General features: G+C 49.8%; 2 protein-coding genes across 5 annotated transcripts in view; both read right to left on the bottom strand.

Annotated features, from left to right (window-relative positions):
- Stat2 (signal transducer and activator of transcription 2, 113kDa) overlaps window positions 1-8,528 on the bottom strand; it is a 20,133-nt gene extending 11,605 nt beyond the window's left edge. The window contains exons 1-8 of one of the 4 annotated variants that reach the window (XM_005397310.2): window positions 8,347-8,528; window positions 5,861-6,001; window positions 5,409-5,562; window positions 4,766-4,861; window positions 4,503-4,592; window positions 4,338-4,413; window positions 3,696-3,781; window positions 3,388-3,536 (exon numbers count right to left, since the gene is read on the bottom strand). In XM_005397310.2, the coding sequence (XP_005397367.1) occupies window positions 3,388-3,536; window positions 3,696-3,781; window positions 4,338-4,413; window positions 4,503-4,592; window positions 4,766-4,861; window positions 5,409-5,562; window positions 5,861-5,994 (785 nt within the window). In that variant the 5' untranslated portion in view covers window positions 5,995-6,001; window positions 8,347-8,528. Of the gene's footprint in view, window positions 1-3,387; window positions 3,537-3,695; window positions 3,782-4,337; window positions 4,414-4,502; window positions 4,593-4,765; window positions 4,862-5,408; window positions 5,563-5,860; window positions 6,046-8,311 lie in introns of all 4 variants that reach the window. The other 3 variants (XM_013520841.1, XM_005397311.2, XM_013520840.1) reach the window with 3 other exon arrangements.
- A 582-nt stretch (window positions 8,529-9,110) lies between these two features.
- Window positions 9,111-13,689, bottom strand: Apof (apolipoprotein F; the record flags this gene model as incomplete). Its single annotated transcript, XM_005397312.2, is given in 2 exon segments — window positions 9,111-10,580; window positions 13,439-13,689. Coding segments are annotated over 2 exon segments (948 nt in total). The 5' UTR covers window positions 13,449-13,689.
- Between the last annotated feature and the right edge of the window lie 624 nt (window positions 13,690-14,313).

Genomic DNA, 14,313 nt, shown 5'->3' on the forward strand with positions numbered 1-14,313 from the left:
TACTCAGGAGGCTCAGGCAGGACTGTCAAGAGTTAGAGGCCAGCCTGGGCTACATAATGAGTTCAAGAGACTGCTCAGTGAGATCCTGTCTCAAGAAACAAATGAACTTTAGGACCGGGGATATAGCTCAGTGGCATAAATGCCTGCCTGGCAAGTGCAAGGTCCTGAGTTCGATTCCCGGTACCAAAAAAAGCCAAACTTTAGTGTCTTTCTGGTTAGAAAAAAAAAAATAATAAGCAGTGTGACAGAAGAAAACAATCATACACAACATATGAGAAACCAGACAGGGACAACTTCTGCTAAGCAACTTGGAGCTATCTTTTTAAAGCCTCAAAAATGTGCATATATTGTATAGTATTCTACTTCTTTCCTTTGTGAGTATGTTACCGGAGAATGACCCCAAGGACTCCTCACTGAGCTCCATCCCAGCTCTTTTTGTTTTTCTTTGTCAGACAGGTCTTGCCAGGCCAGGCTCAAATCTGCAATCTTTCTGCCTCAGCTTGAGTAGCTATAGTTATGCGCCATCATGCCAACTACTTTACTTTCTAATCCTGGTGATCAAACCTAAGACCTGTACATACTGAGTACCTGCTCTACCACAGGGCGACCCTACCAGCCCTTGAAATATTTCTAAACTACAGCCTAAGAGGGATTTTTTTTTTTTTTGTAATACCGGGGATTGAACCCAGGAATTTTTTTGTTGGGGAGGGTCTTTTTGAGACAGGGTCTCACTAAGCAGTTCAGGCTGGCCTTCAGCTCACTTTGTAGCCCAGTCTGGTCTCGAACTTACAATGATCCTCCTGCCTCAGCCTCCTGAGTGCTGGCTTACACCGGGATTACAGGCGTGCATCACCACGACTGGCAGGAAATTGTGTTTTTATATAATATGACAGTACAGGGGCTGGGGATTTAGCTCAGCAGCACAGCGACTGCCTGGCAGGCGCAAGGTTGTGAGTTCTATTCCAGGTACTGGAAAAAAACAAAAACAAAAGACAGTACACATAACATATAAGTTATATACAAGTATAATATCTTCCATGGACAATATTTTCCATGTCCAAAAAAGTTACACTAAAATTGTAAGAGTGCAGATGGCCTACGAACTGGCATCTAGTTGAACATACATGCATATATATGAGTAGTGCCTCAGTTCACTAACTTAATTTGTTTTATGATTTGGGGGACGATGCATTTGTGTTTGTGTGGGGAAGAGGGCCACAGCTGTGTTTATCGCCTGATGTGGAGTTTGTGAACGGAACCAAAATTTTGTTCAACGTTTTTGTTTGGAATGGAATGGTTTGCCAACAGAAGCGTTTGTGAACTGAGGTACCGCTGCATTTGTACAGGGCCTTGCTATGCGGTTCAGGCTGGCCTTGAATGCGCTAACTGTAGCCCAGGCTGGCCTCGAACTCAGCGATGCACCTGTCTCAGCCTCCCGGGATTACAGGCACGCACCACCACACCCAGAGGGGTGATCAATCAATTTATGGGTAATTTTAGTTATTTTTTCCTTTAAATTGTCTGAATATTGTTCACTTAGTATACTATTATATACGTGTGTGTCTGCATTACATAATCAGAAAAAGGGGTCCCGGGGGTACATCTCAGTAGTAGAGCACTTGCCCAGCACGAGCAAAGCGCCAGGAAAAAAAAAAAAAAAAATTTCTGTTATAAACAATGAAATAGGCAGGAATGCTAGCTGCCTATCAATCCAGCTTTCAGGAAGCTGAGGCAGGATAACTGCAAATACAAGGTTAACCTGGGAAACTTAGCAAGACTGTGTCCCAAAATTTAAAAAAATAAAAGGGCTGGGGAAGTAATAATGTGCAGGCACTGTGTCCTATCCCCAGGACTATTAAGAAAAAACAAAATAAGGAAGAAACAAAGGACCAATACCATAGTAATGTCACCACCTACAGAAAAGGGTGTTAGCCCCTGGTATTTAACCCAAGAGGCCAGACTAGAATACACAGTGAATTCTGGGAATTTATAGTACAGAAATAATCAGGGGTACAAACCAAGACGTAGGGTGGGGGATACAGTTCAGCGGTACGGCACCTGCCTGGCAAGTGCAAGGTCCTGAGTTCAATCCCTGGTACCCCCCCAAAAAAAATCAACAAAAAACAACAACAAACCAAGATGTAGTAGAAAGAGAATTATTGTACCACTGTTTATTATTTATTTATTTATTTATTTATTTTTGTCTCTTTTTTGAGGCAGGGTCTCTCTATGCAGTTCAGGCTGGCCTTGAGCTTACTTTGTAGCCCAGGCTGGTCTTGAACTCGCAAGGATCCTCCTGCCTCAGCCTCCCGAGTGCTGGGATTACAGGCGTGTGCCACCATGCCCAGCTGTATTGGTTTGAGACAGGGTCTTACTCTGTAGTTCAGAATGGCCTTGAATTCACTACGTAGCCCAGGCTGGCCTGGACTTTCAGCAAGCCTCCTGTGTCAGTTCCTGGAGCACTGGGATTGCAGGCGTGCACCACCACACCCAGCTCTATATATTTATTTTTACATTTATCTGAAAAATTATATTTCTAAAAATGGCATATTTTGAAAAGTTTAAAGTATAGTGAATTTTCTCATGAGAAAATACTTGTTTTGTCTTATCTTTTTCTTTTGAGGTAGGGTCTTGCTATATAGTGCACTATTCATCCCAGGCCAGTCTTGAACTTGCAGCCATCCTCCTGCCTCAGCCTCCTGAGTGTGGGTTCACAGGCGTGCACCATCATGCCCAGCTATTGAGTTGGTATTTTGCAAGAAAGTTAATACGTCAGGAATTCTTCCACATCATAATAAAATCACTCAGGGTTTCACATGGAACAGAGCAGCTCCTTCAATGTGTCCTACTGAAAGTCAGCCCTAACTGGGTGTGGTGATGAACACCTGCAATCCCAGCACTCAGGAGGCTGAGGTAGGAGGATGGCTGTGAGTTCAAGGCCAGCCTGGGCTACATTGCAAAAAACAAACAAACAAACCAACCCACAACTCCCTGCCCAAACAAAAGAGAGCCCAGTGCGCTTATGCATCTGATATCCCCAGTGCCATGGGAGGCCGAGGTGAGGGGCATCCTGCGTTCAAGCCCAGCCTTAACGACATAGTGAAACCTTGTCTCAAAGTACAAAAAATTTTAAAAGGACCAGGGATATAGTTTAGTGTCAAATCCTGCTATGGATGAAGCCCTCATCTTCCCAACGCTAAGCCTGGGCTCTGGGTGGTGAGGAGGAAAAGCAGAGGACCGCCATGGTCAGACCAGCAGGCTGGGCTCCACCCAGGGGGCAGAGGAGCGAGAGCAAGATTACCGTGTATACGGCGCACACCGCTGACGGTGCGGCCGGGATGGCGCCGCGTGTGTGCGAGGCTCAGGAGAAGGTGTGTTTCCTCTTACCACGTCTCCAGCTGTCCCAGCTCGGGCTTTAGCGGGGCTCCAATGCAGGCTTTCTGCTGCTGGACTTTCCACTCATCCAACTTCGGCACCAGGAGCTCGACGAGGGTGGTCAGTCGGCCCAGCAGCGCTCTGGTGGCATCCAGCACCTCCTAGGGGAGAGCCAGTGTGGGTGCTGAGAGCCCGTCCCGCCGCCGCTCACCCCCCCACTAAGGAAGAGGAGGAAAGGACGCCAGGGCTCAGGGGCCAGGACCCCCAGATTCCTCTACTTCCCCACTTCCCTTCTGCCCACTCCGGCCCCTGCCACCCACCTTTCTCCTTTTGTCCAGTTCATTCAGAGTTTCCTGCACAAGCTGCAGCTGTTTGCTGTGATGCGGGTCCGAGGAGGACGTCTTCCCTGAACGTGAGAGAGAGTCAGAGTCAGACCAGGGGCTCCTCCCGTCTCCCTCCTGCCCGAGTCAGAATCAGAAAGGGGAATCTTTGTTTTGTTTTGTTTTATTGTGTTTTGAGACAGGGTCTCTTGCTGTGTAGTTCAGGGTGGGCTTGAATTCATTAGCTCAGGCTGGCCTTGAACTCGCGGCAATCTTCCTGCCTCAGCCTCCCCAAGTGCTGGGATTACAGGTGTGTGCTACCATGCCCATCTGAGAAAGGGGAATCTTTGGCGGGAGAAAAAGGAAAAACCAAACGCAGCACAGGCACCCAGGGCCCTTGGGCGATTGTGAACGGACTGGACGCGCACCCCTCAACATCTGCTAGCATCCCTCTGCCGCACCTGGGTCCAGCCTCCAAAATGCAGCCTGGCCCGCGGCGCTCCGCCCGGCAGCAGGAATGCAGTCAGAGAGACTCGGCCAAAGGTGACTCCTGTCCAGGCGCGCTTTGCCCTTCTGTTCTCCTCTGCCTTGGCCTCCCCCCAGACACCCGTCCTCCCTCCCACCCCTTTGTGCGCGTCCTACCTTTATTGAGTATCATATATCGGAAGCTGAAGACATCGTTAAGGTCTTTCACTTGGTGGATGGACTTCACCAGCATCTGCAGCAGGGGCGGAACCCCAATAAGGCTGCTTCTGATGGAGGAGGCGGGGTGAGCCCTGCCCACCCCAACTCTCGCCCGGGACTCACCTCCATCATAGCCCTTAAATCCAGGATGCGGGATTCAATCTCAGAGCGCTGGCTCTCCACAGGTACTTCCGGAGCTGGGTTTCCCTGCCCCTGAAATAAGAGGCTCTGAGCCTACTTAACTCTGACCTTTCATCCCCAAAATCCAGGCCTGACACTGTAGCATCAGACGCGAGGCAATTCTGCTCTGAGACAAATTCCCCGAATCTGCTCCACGGTCCCCATCCACTCCAGCAGCCTCCAACAGCACCACAAGTTGTGCTCACCACCTCAGCCCGCTGAGCCTGGTTCAGGATTCCTTTTTCTTCCAGAAGGAGATTGAAGATCATCTCAGCCAGCTGGGTGGAGCCCCGGGGTAAGGCCTAGAGGAGGAAGAGGGGAAGGATTGGTCCAGTTTAACTACTTTCTTTTTGTTTTGTTTTGTTTCCGGTATCAGGAATCGAACTCACAACCTTGTGCTTGCCAGGCAGGCACTGTGCTGCTGAGCTAAATCCCCAGCCCCTAATTTAACTACTTTCAATAACCTGTCCCTAGGGGCCGGGGATATAGCTCAGTGGCATAAGCACCTGCTTGGTAAGCACAAGGTTGTGAGTTCAATCCCCAGTACCGCAAAAAAAAAACCAAAAAAAAAAACCTGCCCCTCTGGACCCTCCCACCAGTGTCCCCAGTATTCCCCTCCTTCAGAGTCTCTAGCCCTGCTTCCCTTCTTCACCCCAAAGCAGGCATTTTCCCAACAGCATCAGCCAGCCTCTGCCCTCCTGTCTGCCTGTGATCCTCCAAGTCTGGACGCCGCTGTCCCTCTTTCCCCAGATCTACCCCCTTCCCTTTGCACCTCCAACAACCCACACCCGCAACCTTACGCCACACTTGGCTGCCAGTCCTCGCCGCCGTTCACAATTCCTCGAGTACCTGAATGTCCCGGCAGAATTTTCGCAAGTTGTGCTGCAGCAATAAGCACTCGGGGTCCTGACTGCAGCGGCCGCATTCATTGTTCAGCTGGTCCACAAACTGGAAGAATAGCATGTTGGCCTTGGAAGTATCATTGCCTAGTGCAGCTTCCTGCCTGCGGACCAGAAGTGACAAGGATTAGTGTCTCTGTGAGCGAGCTGCTGTCCTTAAGGCCTTCTAGCCCCTTTTAAGGTCCCTCCAGGAAGTCAGGCGTGGTAGCACAAGCACTTGGGAGGCTGAGGCAGGAGGGTTGTTGCGAGTTTGAGACCAGCTTGGGCTACAAAGTGAGCTCAAGGCCAGCCTGAACTGCATAGCGAGACCCTGTCTCAAAACGACAAAGATCCCTCCCAGATCCTGAGACCTCAGAAGAAAAGAGCCACCCTCCTCATCCTCCCAACTCCTGAAGCGCTCACCAGTTCTGGTCTTCAATCCAGACAGCCAAGTGCTGTCGGATGTCCACTGGCAGGAGGCTGTATTTCAGGTAGAGCTCGTCCAGTTGGGCCTGAAATGGGCCATCCAGGTTCTGCAGCCTCTCCCATTGAGCCATTTGGGTTCTGAGTTGAAAGGATGTAGGTTCTCAATAGGATATTTTGTTGGACTAAATCACAGACAAGTAAAAAATACAGAAAACATTAAAGTCTACATTGACTCAACTCCCAATCTTGGTTCTATCTCTTCCTCCCCAGAAAAAGACCACTGTTAGTGTTTGGTACACAGTCTTCCAGGGAGTACTATTTAATAGCTCCAACACACGACCCTTTTTGTTTTACCAGTAATTTTCTATTCATTTAGTTAGTGGCACTGGGTATTAAACTCAGGGCCTTTGCATTGAACTACACTTCCATCCCTTTTTTAAAAATTTCATTTTTAAGATAAGGTTCCTCTAAGTCACTAAGTTACCCAGGCGGGGCTTGAACTTGCCATCCTCCTGCCTCAGCCTCCCAGAGTGCTGGGATCACAGGTGTGTGTCACCATACCTGGCTTTTAATGGTAATTTTCAAACACAGAAGTAGAAAGAACAGTACAAGGGTCATCCAGGGACCCATCATCTAACTTAAACAAATAATATTTCCACTACCTTATTTCATCTATTTCTCCTGATTCATTTTAAATTTGTGTTTATGCTGGAGCAAAGATGAGTGTCGTCTTAAATATTTATGATCCCTGCTGGAAGCTTTTCTAAGGGCTAAAACCTTCCTGGAGGTAAAGTAAATACAATCTACAAACTGCCCACCATGTAGGAAGGAGGGGCTCCTGTCTAGATGTCTAAATACCATGGGAGAGTCACTCAGTCCTTATGACTAACTTTTTTCTTTTTTTTTGCGGTACCGGGGATTGAACTCAGGACCTTGTGCTTGCTAGGCAGGCGCTTATGCCACTGAGCTATATCCCCAGCCCCTAGACTGTAACATTTCTGTGACCTCTGTCAATCTCTGATTCTGCATGTGGATTACTAACTTTGTGAAGACACAGACATTTCACACAGAACCTTTTCTTTTGCCCGTCACTAGGCAGGTTGAGCCATACCTCTTTCTCCTCACCTTCTCCTGATCATCTGACAACTGTTAAGAAAATTAAAACTTATTCTTGCTGCAGCCTGAGCCTAACAGAACAGAACAAACAGGAACATGTGTGTTTTTATTTTTATTTTTTACTTTTGGCCTTTTTGAGACAGGGTCTCGCTATGCAGTTCAGGCTGGCCTTGAGCTCACTTTGTAGCCCAGGCTGGCCTTGAACTCACAGAGAGCCTCCTGCCTCAGCCTCCCAAGTGCTGGGATTACAGGCGTGCACCACCATGCCCGCATATGTGTGTTTTTAAAAGGTTGCATGATTTTATTACAAACCATAGAAAACTGGGGACTGGACTGGAGCTTCCTTCTACTTTGTATTTTAACTTTTAATAATGCTTGATTTTTCTTTTCTTTTTTTGAGGGGGGATGTCAGGGACCCACCTAGGGCGTTGGACATACTACAAGCACTCTACCATAGAGCTGTAGTCCCATCCCAAGATCCCAAGTTTTGAAGACCCGGATGGCTGACATTAAAGGAGCGAAGCAGCAAGTAAGCTCTGAGGTTTCAAAATCGAAGAAAAAAAAAAAAAAAAACATACAAAACTAGTGTCCCCCAAATATGTATACTGTACACTGAGGTTAAGGTTTTAACATGTATTTTTTTCACTCTCTCACTCTCTTGGGCACATATAACGCATTCAATAAGACTTTTTTCTGATCGCAGGGCGTGGTGGCGCATGCCTGTAATCCCAGCACTCGCGAGGCTGAGGCAGGAGGATCGTTGTGAGCTCAAGACCAGCCTGGGCTACAAAGTGATCTTAAGGCCAGCCTGAACTGCATAGGGAGACCCTGTCTCAAAAACACACAAAAAAAGATTTTTTTTCTGTAACCTTAAGCAGATCGTTTCATCTTTCAGTCGCATATACTCTCTTACATATAAATAAGTACGATACGTGTTTGGACATTTCTCCGAAAGTATTGAAAATAATGCTGGGCAAAGGGGAAAGCGTTAGAGAAACCTCAAACCCAGTATCACCGCCGGAGGCTGCCCGCCAGATATAGGAGGCTGAAAAGTAGTCCTGGGAGCCGGGGCGCTAGAGTTTGCTAGGCTGGATAAGAGAGCAAGATGGCACAAAGCATGCCTGGCAAGTGTAAGGTCCCGAGTTCGATTCCCGGCCCCCCCACCCCCCCAAAAAAGGTCTTAAAAAAGAGGGCAAAATCCAGAACGGAGCAGGTGATAGCTCCTATTTCAACTGGAGGACAGAACATGCTGCCCCCGGGCCCCCGGGCCCCGGCCCTCGGCAGGGGAGATCTCGTGCCCGCCGCGCCCGGTGCACGCTCGGGGGCCTGTACCTCGTCAGCGTCGCAGCACCCGCTCCCTCTAGTACCTCCGGCCGCGACTTCCGTACTCAGACAGCTGAGGTGCCAGGCTCCCCGCCTCGCCCACCACTTCGATCACCCCCTCAAGAGCAGCGTAGCGGGCTCATGAACCAGCTGATGCCCAACGCTCGCTCTTCTCAACCCGCAAGACCGACCCCGGCTGCCGCTCAGCCAAGCCCTTCCCCAAGCAGTGAGGTTATTGGCTCCTCCACGACTCCGCCCCCGATGGGCGGGGTAAATCCCGCCCTAGCCTCACTTCCAGCTCCGGTGATTGGTGGAGAAGCTTATCCCTCCCCGGGCCGGTAGGCGGGGTTTCCAGCACCCGGAACAGCCCAGCAAGCAAACAGCTGACTTTCGAGAACCCGCGGCCCAGCGGCCGAGGAAGCGAAACTAACTTGGCGAGCTCGGAGAGGCCTAGGGCTTGACTTGATAGGAAAAGGCGGGACCAGGACTCTGATACTTTGGGATGGGCAAGGAAGGCTGACGTAATAAAAAACAGAAATGATTTCTTTTTAAATTAATTTTATTGGTACACTTTTATTTTTTAAAAAAGAAAAAAAAGAAAAAAAAAAAAAAAGGAGGGCTTACCAAATTACAGACAAAGTGGTAGGAAATTATCAATGGTTATTGTTTTACATATCGTTATCTACAAGATAGTTTCTCAGGAAAACAGACAAATAATAGTGAGTTACAGACTGGTACACTTTTAGATACACATAATGATCACATTCATCATATGGAATTTGCAGTTGTGCATAATGTATCTTGATTCTTCTTTTTTTGAGACAGGGTCTTGCCACGTACTTGAGGCTGGCCTTGAATTGACTATATAGCCCAGGTTAGCGTGGAACTTGCGTAGTTCCTCCTGTCTCAGCCTCCCGAGAGCTGGGATTGAAGATGAGTGACACGACCCCTGGCTTTAGTAGTGATGATTTACTGAGGTTACGGTGTAGCACTAGGTTCATACTAGCGGATTAAATCGCCACGACAACCCGTTCAGGTGGAAAATCATTATCTCCACTTAAGAAATTTAGAAATTGAGCTCTCAGGAAGAAATCACTCACCAGGAATGACGGCGGCTCTACGAGTGGAGAGGGATTCCAAACCCAATCTTCCCACTCCATACCCCAAACTTCGAGATTCCAACATTTTACAGCAGTGCTTTCTTCATGGATAACAAATCGGAGATTTGTATTCCACCCCACCCCCGGCACACACACACTCAGAAATTTAGATCGTGAGCACACACCATAAAGTGCAGCATGCCGGAATGTCCGATTTATCGGGTCTGCGGTCACCACCTCTCACAGCGCGGCATGCCCGGCCCTGGTGAAGAATGCCCACCCCCAGTAGGCAGCTGGATTTACTACTTGGGATCTGGGAATCGCTGTGGTCACCGTTGCTTCCAAGTCACTCACGTAGGCGGTGGTCCACAAGCCTGCTAGGCTGGTCTCTGGCTGAGGGGTGCTTGCCGCTTTCGCTTTATAGTAATACTGGATCAACCGCTCTACCCCGGCCTTCAGTGCTGGTCTAATTGAAGCACTGATCGCTAGACCCATGGGCCCCCCTGACATTCCTGCCATAGCTGTCAGAAGGTCATAACCCAGATCTATGGCACCATTTTTGCCTCGTTCCTTGGCCTTGTCTGAACAATTCTGGATCGCGTAATACAGAGCTGTGCCTATGTTGTAATAGGTTCCCACTCCTGGCAACAGCTTGATGACACTGTAGATGCTCTCCTCCTGCTCGTTCTCACAGTCGCTGGTGGTGGGGGAGCGCCGAGCCCTCCTCGGGGACTTGCTGGCTAAGACCTGCAGAGCGGAGCCCAGGGCTTCTACTGACACCCTGCTGTCTGTGCTTCCACCTTTCTGGAGCTCTTGAAGGTGGCGGATGAGGACCTGGGTAGCGTTCAGACCACCCCAGCGGTACAGCTGAAGATCCAGGGCCTGGACTTGAGCCTGGCAGCCAGCTTCCTCCAGGGCATTCCTTAGAGCCAGGCCTACCAGGTACTTGGGAAGAAGGGTCATGTGGGCAAAGCCAGGGAGCAACTTCGGGAGCAGGGTCCGGCAGGAAAAGGGGTACACGGAGGGTGCTTGGGGTCCCAAGGCTGAGACGAGGGGTGTTGAGACATCTGTCTGGTCTCTGAATGCAGTGGCATCCACAGGGCACAGCAGGAGATAGCAAAGAAGCAGCCCAACTGCTATTATGAGTCTGAGGCTACCCATGTCCGGCGCGGAGCACCCTGGAAAGGGGAGAAACCCGGCATTTAGAAGGCTTTTCTCTAAGGGCTGGGGTCTGCAAGCAGCAAAGACTCCACTGGGGGCATCTCATCCATCACCTACGTCCAAGCTTCTGTGCTTTTTTAGCTCAGAGCCTGGGAAATGGGAAACACAACACAACTGCTCCCCGCTGGTCTCTCCCCATTTTCAGCTCACAAGGACTTCCTGTTTCATCTGCACCTACATACAGGGACCCCCGTTTACCGCACAGTCCGGTCACCAAGAAGTGAGGCTGCTCTGTAGCTCTGCTTGCTCCCGGGTCCTGCTCTGCCCAGTTCTCTGTCCCACGGAGGAGATATTTGCCTTCCCTGTGATCAGCAGGGGATGTGACCTCTGCAAATATTTGCCCATTTTTGCTGCCTGCTCAGACCTTGTCCCCTTGTCACATGCTCACCTCCATGCCTAAAACTTCGGGGTTTTTTTTTTTGTTTTTTTTCTGGTACTGGGAACCGAACTCACGGCCTTGCACTTGCCAGGCAGGTGCTGTGCCGCTGAGCTAAATCCCCAGCCCCATGCCTAAAACTTTGTTATCTGACCTTTCCTATGCGTCTCTGCCATGTTCCTAGTGTAAGCTCAGCTCATGATAGGGGCCAAGGAGATGAAGGATCAGAAGAGATAAGATGTTTATGATTCTCTTGTTTTACTTTTCAGTTTAAAAATTAGATTAGGGGCTGGGGATTTAGCTCAGCGGCACAGCGCCTGCCTGGCAAGTGCAAGGTTGTGAGTTCGATTTCCAGGACTGGAAAAAAAAAAAAAAAAAAAAAAAAAAAAAAAGATTAATAAGGTATAGCATCTAGCTGGGGATTTAGAAAGTATAAGAGTGCCAGGGATATAACTCAGGGGCACAAGTGCCTGCCTGGCAAGTGCAAGGTCCTGAGTTTGACTCCTGGTACAAAAAAAAAAAAAAAAAAAAAAGGAGTATAAGGGACATGAATGAGGAGTGACTGAAATGCCTATGCACCTACTGCATGTTAAATGCATAATATTCAATGGCTGAAAGAAAGACGGGCAGAGGGGCTGGGGATTTAGCTCAGTGGCAAAAGCGCCAGCCTGGCAAGCGCAAGGTCGTAAGTTCGGTTCCCGGTACCGGAGAAAAACCAAAAACAAAACAAAACAAACAAAAAAAAAAAGAAAGACGGGCAGGGGCTGGGGATTTAGCTCAGTGGCACAGCACCTGCCTGGCAAGTGCAAGGTCATGAGTTCGATTCCCGGTACCGGAAAAAAAACAAAAAAAAAAAAAAAGAAAGAAGGGCAAATGGCCTGCGAAACACTGGAGTGTGATGGGACCAGGAAGTATCCTATTAGGTAAAATTAACTTTACTCAACTCGGAAAGTTAAATATCATGTGATTTCTCTTATATGAGAAACCAAATTAATTAATGAAATAAGCGAAAGAGCGAGCCAGGTGTGGTGGCACACGCCTATAATCCCAGCACTCAGGGAGCCCACAGGGTGCGGTGGCGGGGCTGCGGGCCTGCAGAGGGCAGCTGGGCGGGCTGCTGGGCTCCTCAGGGGCTTTTATTCTGCGAGTCCCGGCCCACCCGCGGCAGCCAGGGCTGAGCCTCCCGGGACCCAGGGGTAGGGGTGGTGTGGCTTCTGCCCTGGCAGCGCCGTCTGGGGAAGGAAAGAACAAATTTAAACTTCTCAGGAGTGCGCCTTAAAACTAGAGGACGACGGACAGCCCTCTGAAGTTGACTGACCGCCCAGGACAAAGTCAGAGATCAGGGCTCAAGCATAAATTTTCCTAAGACCGCTGCAGAGATGGTCGATGCAAAGGCTTGCGTGGCGTCTGTTGTGGAATGGGCTGCAGAGGACCCGCCTGGTTTCCTTACAACAGTTATTTTGGCTCTTATTCCACTGTTCCTAGCAAGTGCCCTCTTGTCCTGGAAATTGGCCAAGACGACTGAAGCGAAGGAGAAGGAGCAAAAGAAGAAACAAAAATGTCAAGAAAATATTGCAAAAACTGCTCCAGGCGTGGTGGCGCATGCCTGTAATCTCAGCACTTGGGAGGCTGAGGCAGGAGGATCACTCTGAGTTCGATACATTGGGCTACAAAGTGAGCTCAAGGCCAGCCTGAACTGCATAGCGAGACCCTGTCTCAAAAAGACCAAAAAAAAAAAAAAAAAAAAAGAGGAGAAAGCCTAAGGCCTCAAGGCTGGGATCATTGCTCAGGAGCCCCTAAGCAGTTCTTCTTCTTCTTTTTTTTTTATCTGTTTTGAGACAGGGTCTCACTATGCAGTTCAGGCTGGCCTTGAGCTCACTTTGTAGCCCAGGCTGGTCTCAAACTCACAATGATCCTCCTGCCTCAGCCTCCTGAGTGCTGGGATTACACGCGTGTGCCACCATGCCTGACTTGGGCCAGTGGAGTATTATTTAATCTTGAAAAAGAAGGGAATTCTGACACATGCTACAGCATGGATGAACCATGAGGATAACATAGGTGAAGTAAACCAGTCACAAAAAGACAAATCCTGTGATTCCACTTGGGTGAGGGTGTTTGGAGGACTTAGCTTCATTGTAACAGGAGTAGAATGTTAGTTGCCAAGGGTCGGAGAGATAGCTCACGGCACAGCGCCTGCCGGGCAAGCGCAAGGTCCTGAGTTCGAGTCCTTGTACCAAAAAACCAACAAAAATGAAACCTCAAGAGAATGTTAGTCGCCAAGGGCTGGGGTTGTGGGAAGAGGCGGTTGTTCTGGGAATAGAGTTTCAGTTTGTTTTTTTGGGGGGCGGGCGACTGAACACTCAAGGAAGGGGTGGGGTTTGGCCAGGGTTGGCGGGATGGTATCCAGCCAGGCAGCAGTTTAGGTTTCATTTCCTGGACCTGAAGTCATCGTGTCCCCCGACCACTCCCGCGCTTCAGGCGGTCCCCTTCACATGGCCTTTCCCATGGTGACTCCGCGGGTGGAGCCTGCCGCCACCCGGCCATGCTGGACGCTGTACCCACGCCCGTGTGCGTCCGTGGCGTCTGTGGTCACGTCTACAGCTGGCTGGGGAGAGGAAGTCATGCTTAGGCAATGCTCCCAAACCTCATCCATGATCCTCAGCACCTGGGTACACCCTGACACCTGGCCACATCGTGTCCACAACGTGACACCTGCAAAAAGATGCTTCACCTGTGGCAATCCTGGTCCCCGCCAGTGACCACAACCCCTCGCAGCGAAGGGCCCGGCCTGACTTCCCGGGCCGTCCTGGGAGAGGAGCGATGTTGGCGGTTCCGTACTGTGAGACCCCCCCCCCCCGCCCTCCCGTGGGCCGGAGCACCTTGGCCCGGGCTTGGGCCCCCGCTGGCCGCCCGCCCGTGGCTGGATCGCACAGGCGCTGCTCGCAGTGGCTTTGGGGTGGTCAGCAGCTGCCCCTGGGAGGGCTGTGTGGCTGAATGACAGGCGTTTCGGTTTTGCACGATGAAAAGGACTTGGAGAGCGCTTGCACGACAATGTAGATGTACTAACCCTGCTGAACCGTACACCTAGGAATGGCTGAGATGGTAAATTTTGTGTTTTTTTTTTACTGTAGTAAAAAAAAAAAAAAAACTAAAAGAGGAAATGTGAAAACGCCTCAGAAGAGTACCAGAAATAGATGCAAAAAGACACATACCAAATATGTAAGTCTACAGAGATGCCATACAAAATGCCACAGTACCCAGGCATGGCAGCACACGCCTGTAATCCCAGCACTTGTGAGGCTGAGGCAGGAGGA

The sequence above is a fragment of the Chinchilla lanigera genome, unplaced genomic scaffold (assembly GCF_000276665.1).
Source record: "Chinchilla lanigera isolate Chin_1 unplaced genomic scaffold, ChiLan1.0 scaffold00057, whole genome shotgun sequence".
In the NCBI taxonomy this organism is placed as follows: domain Eukaryota; kingdom Metazoa; phylum Chordata; class Mammalia; order Rodentia; family Chinchillidae; genus Chinchilla; species Chinchilla lanigera.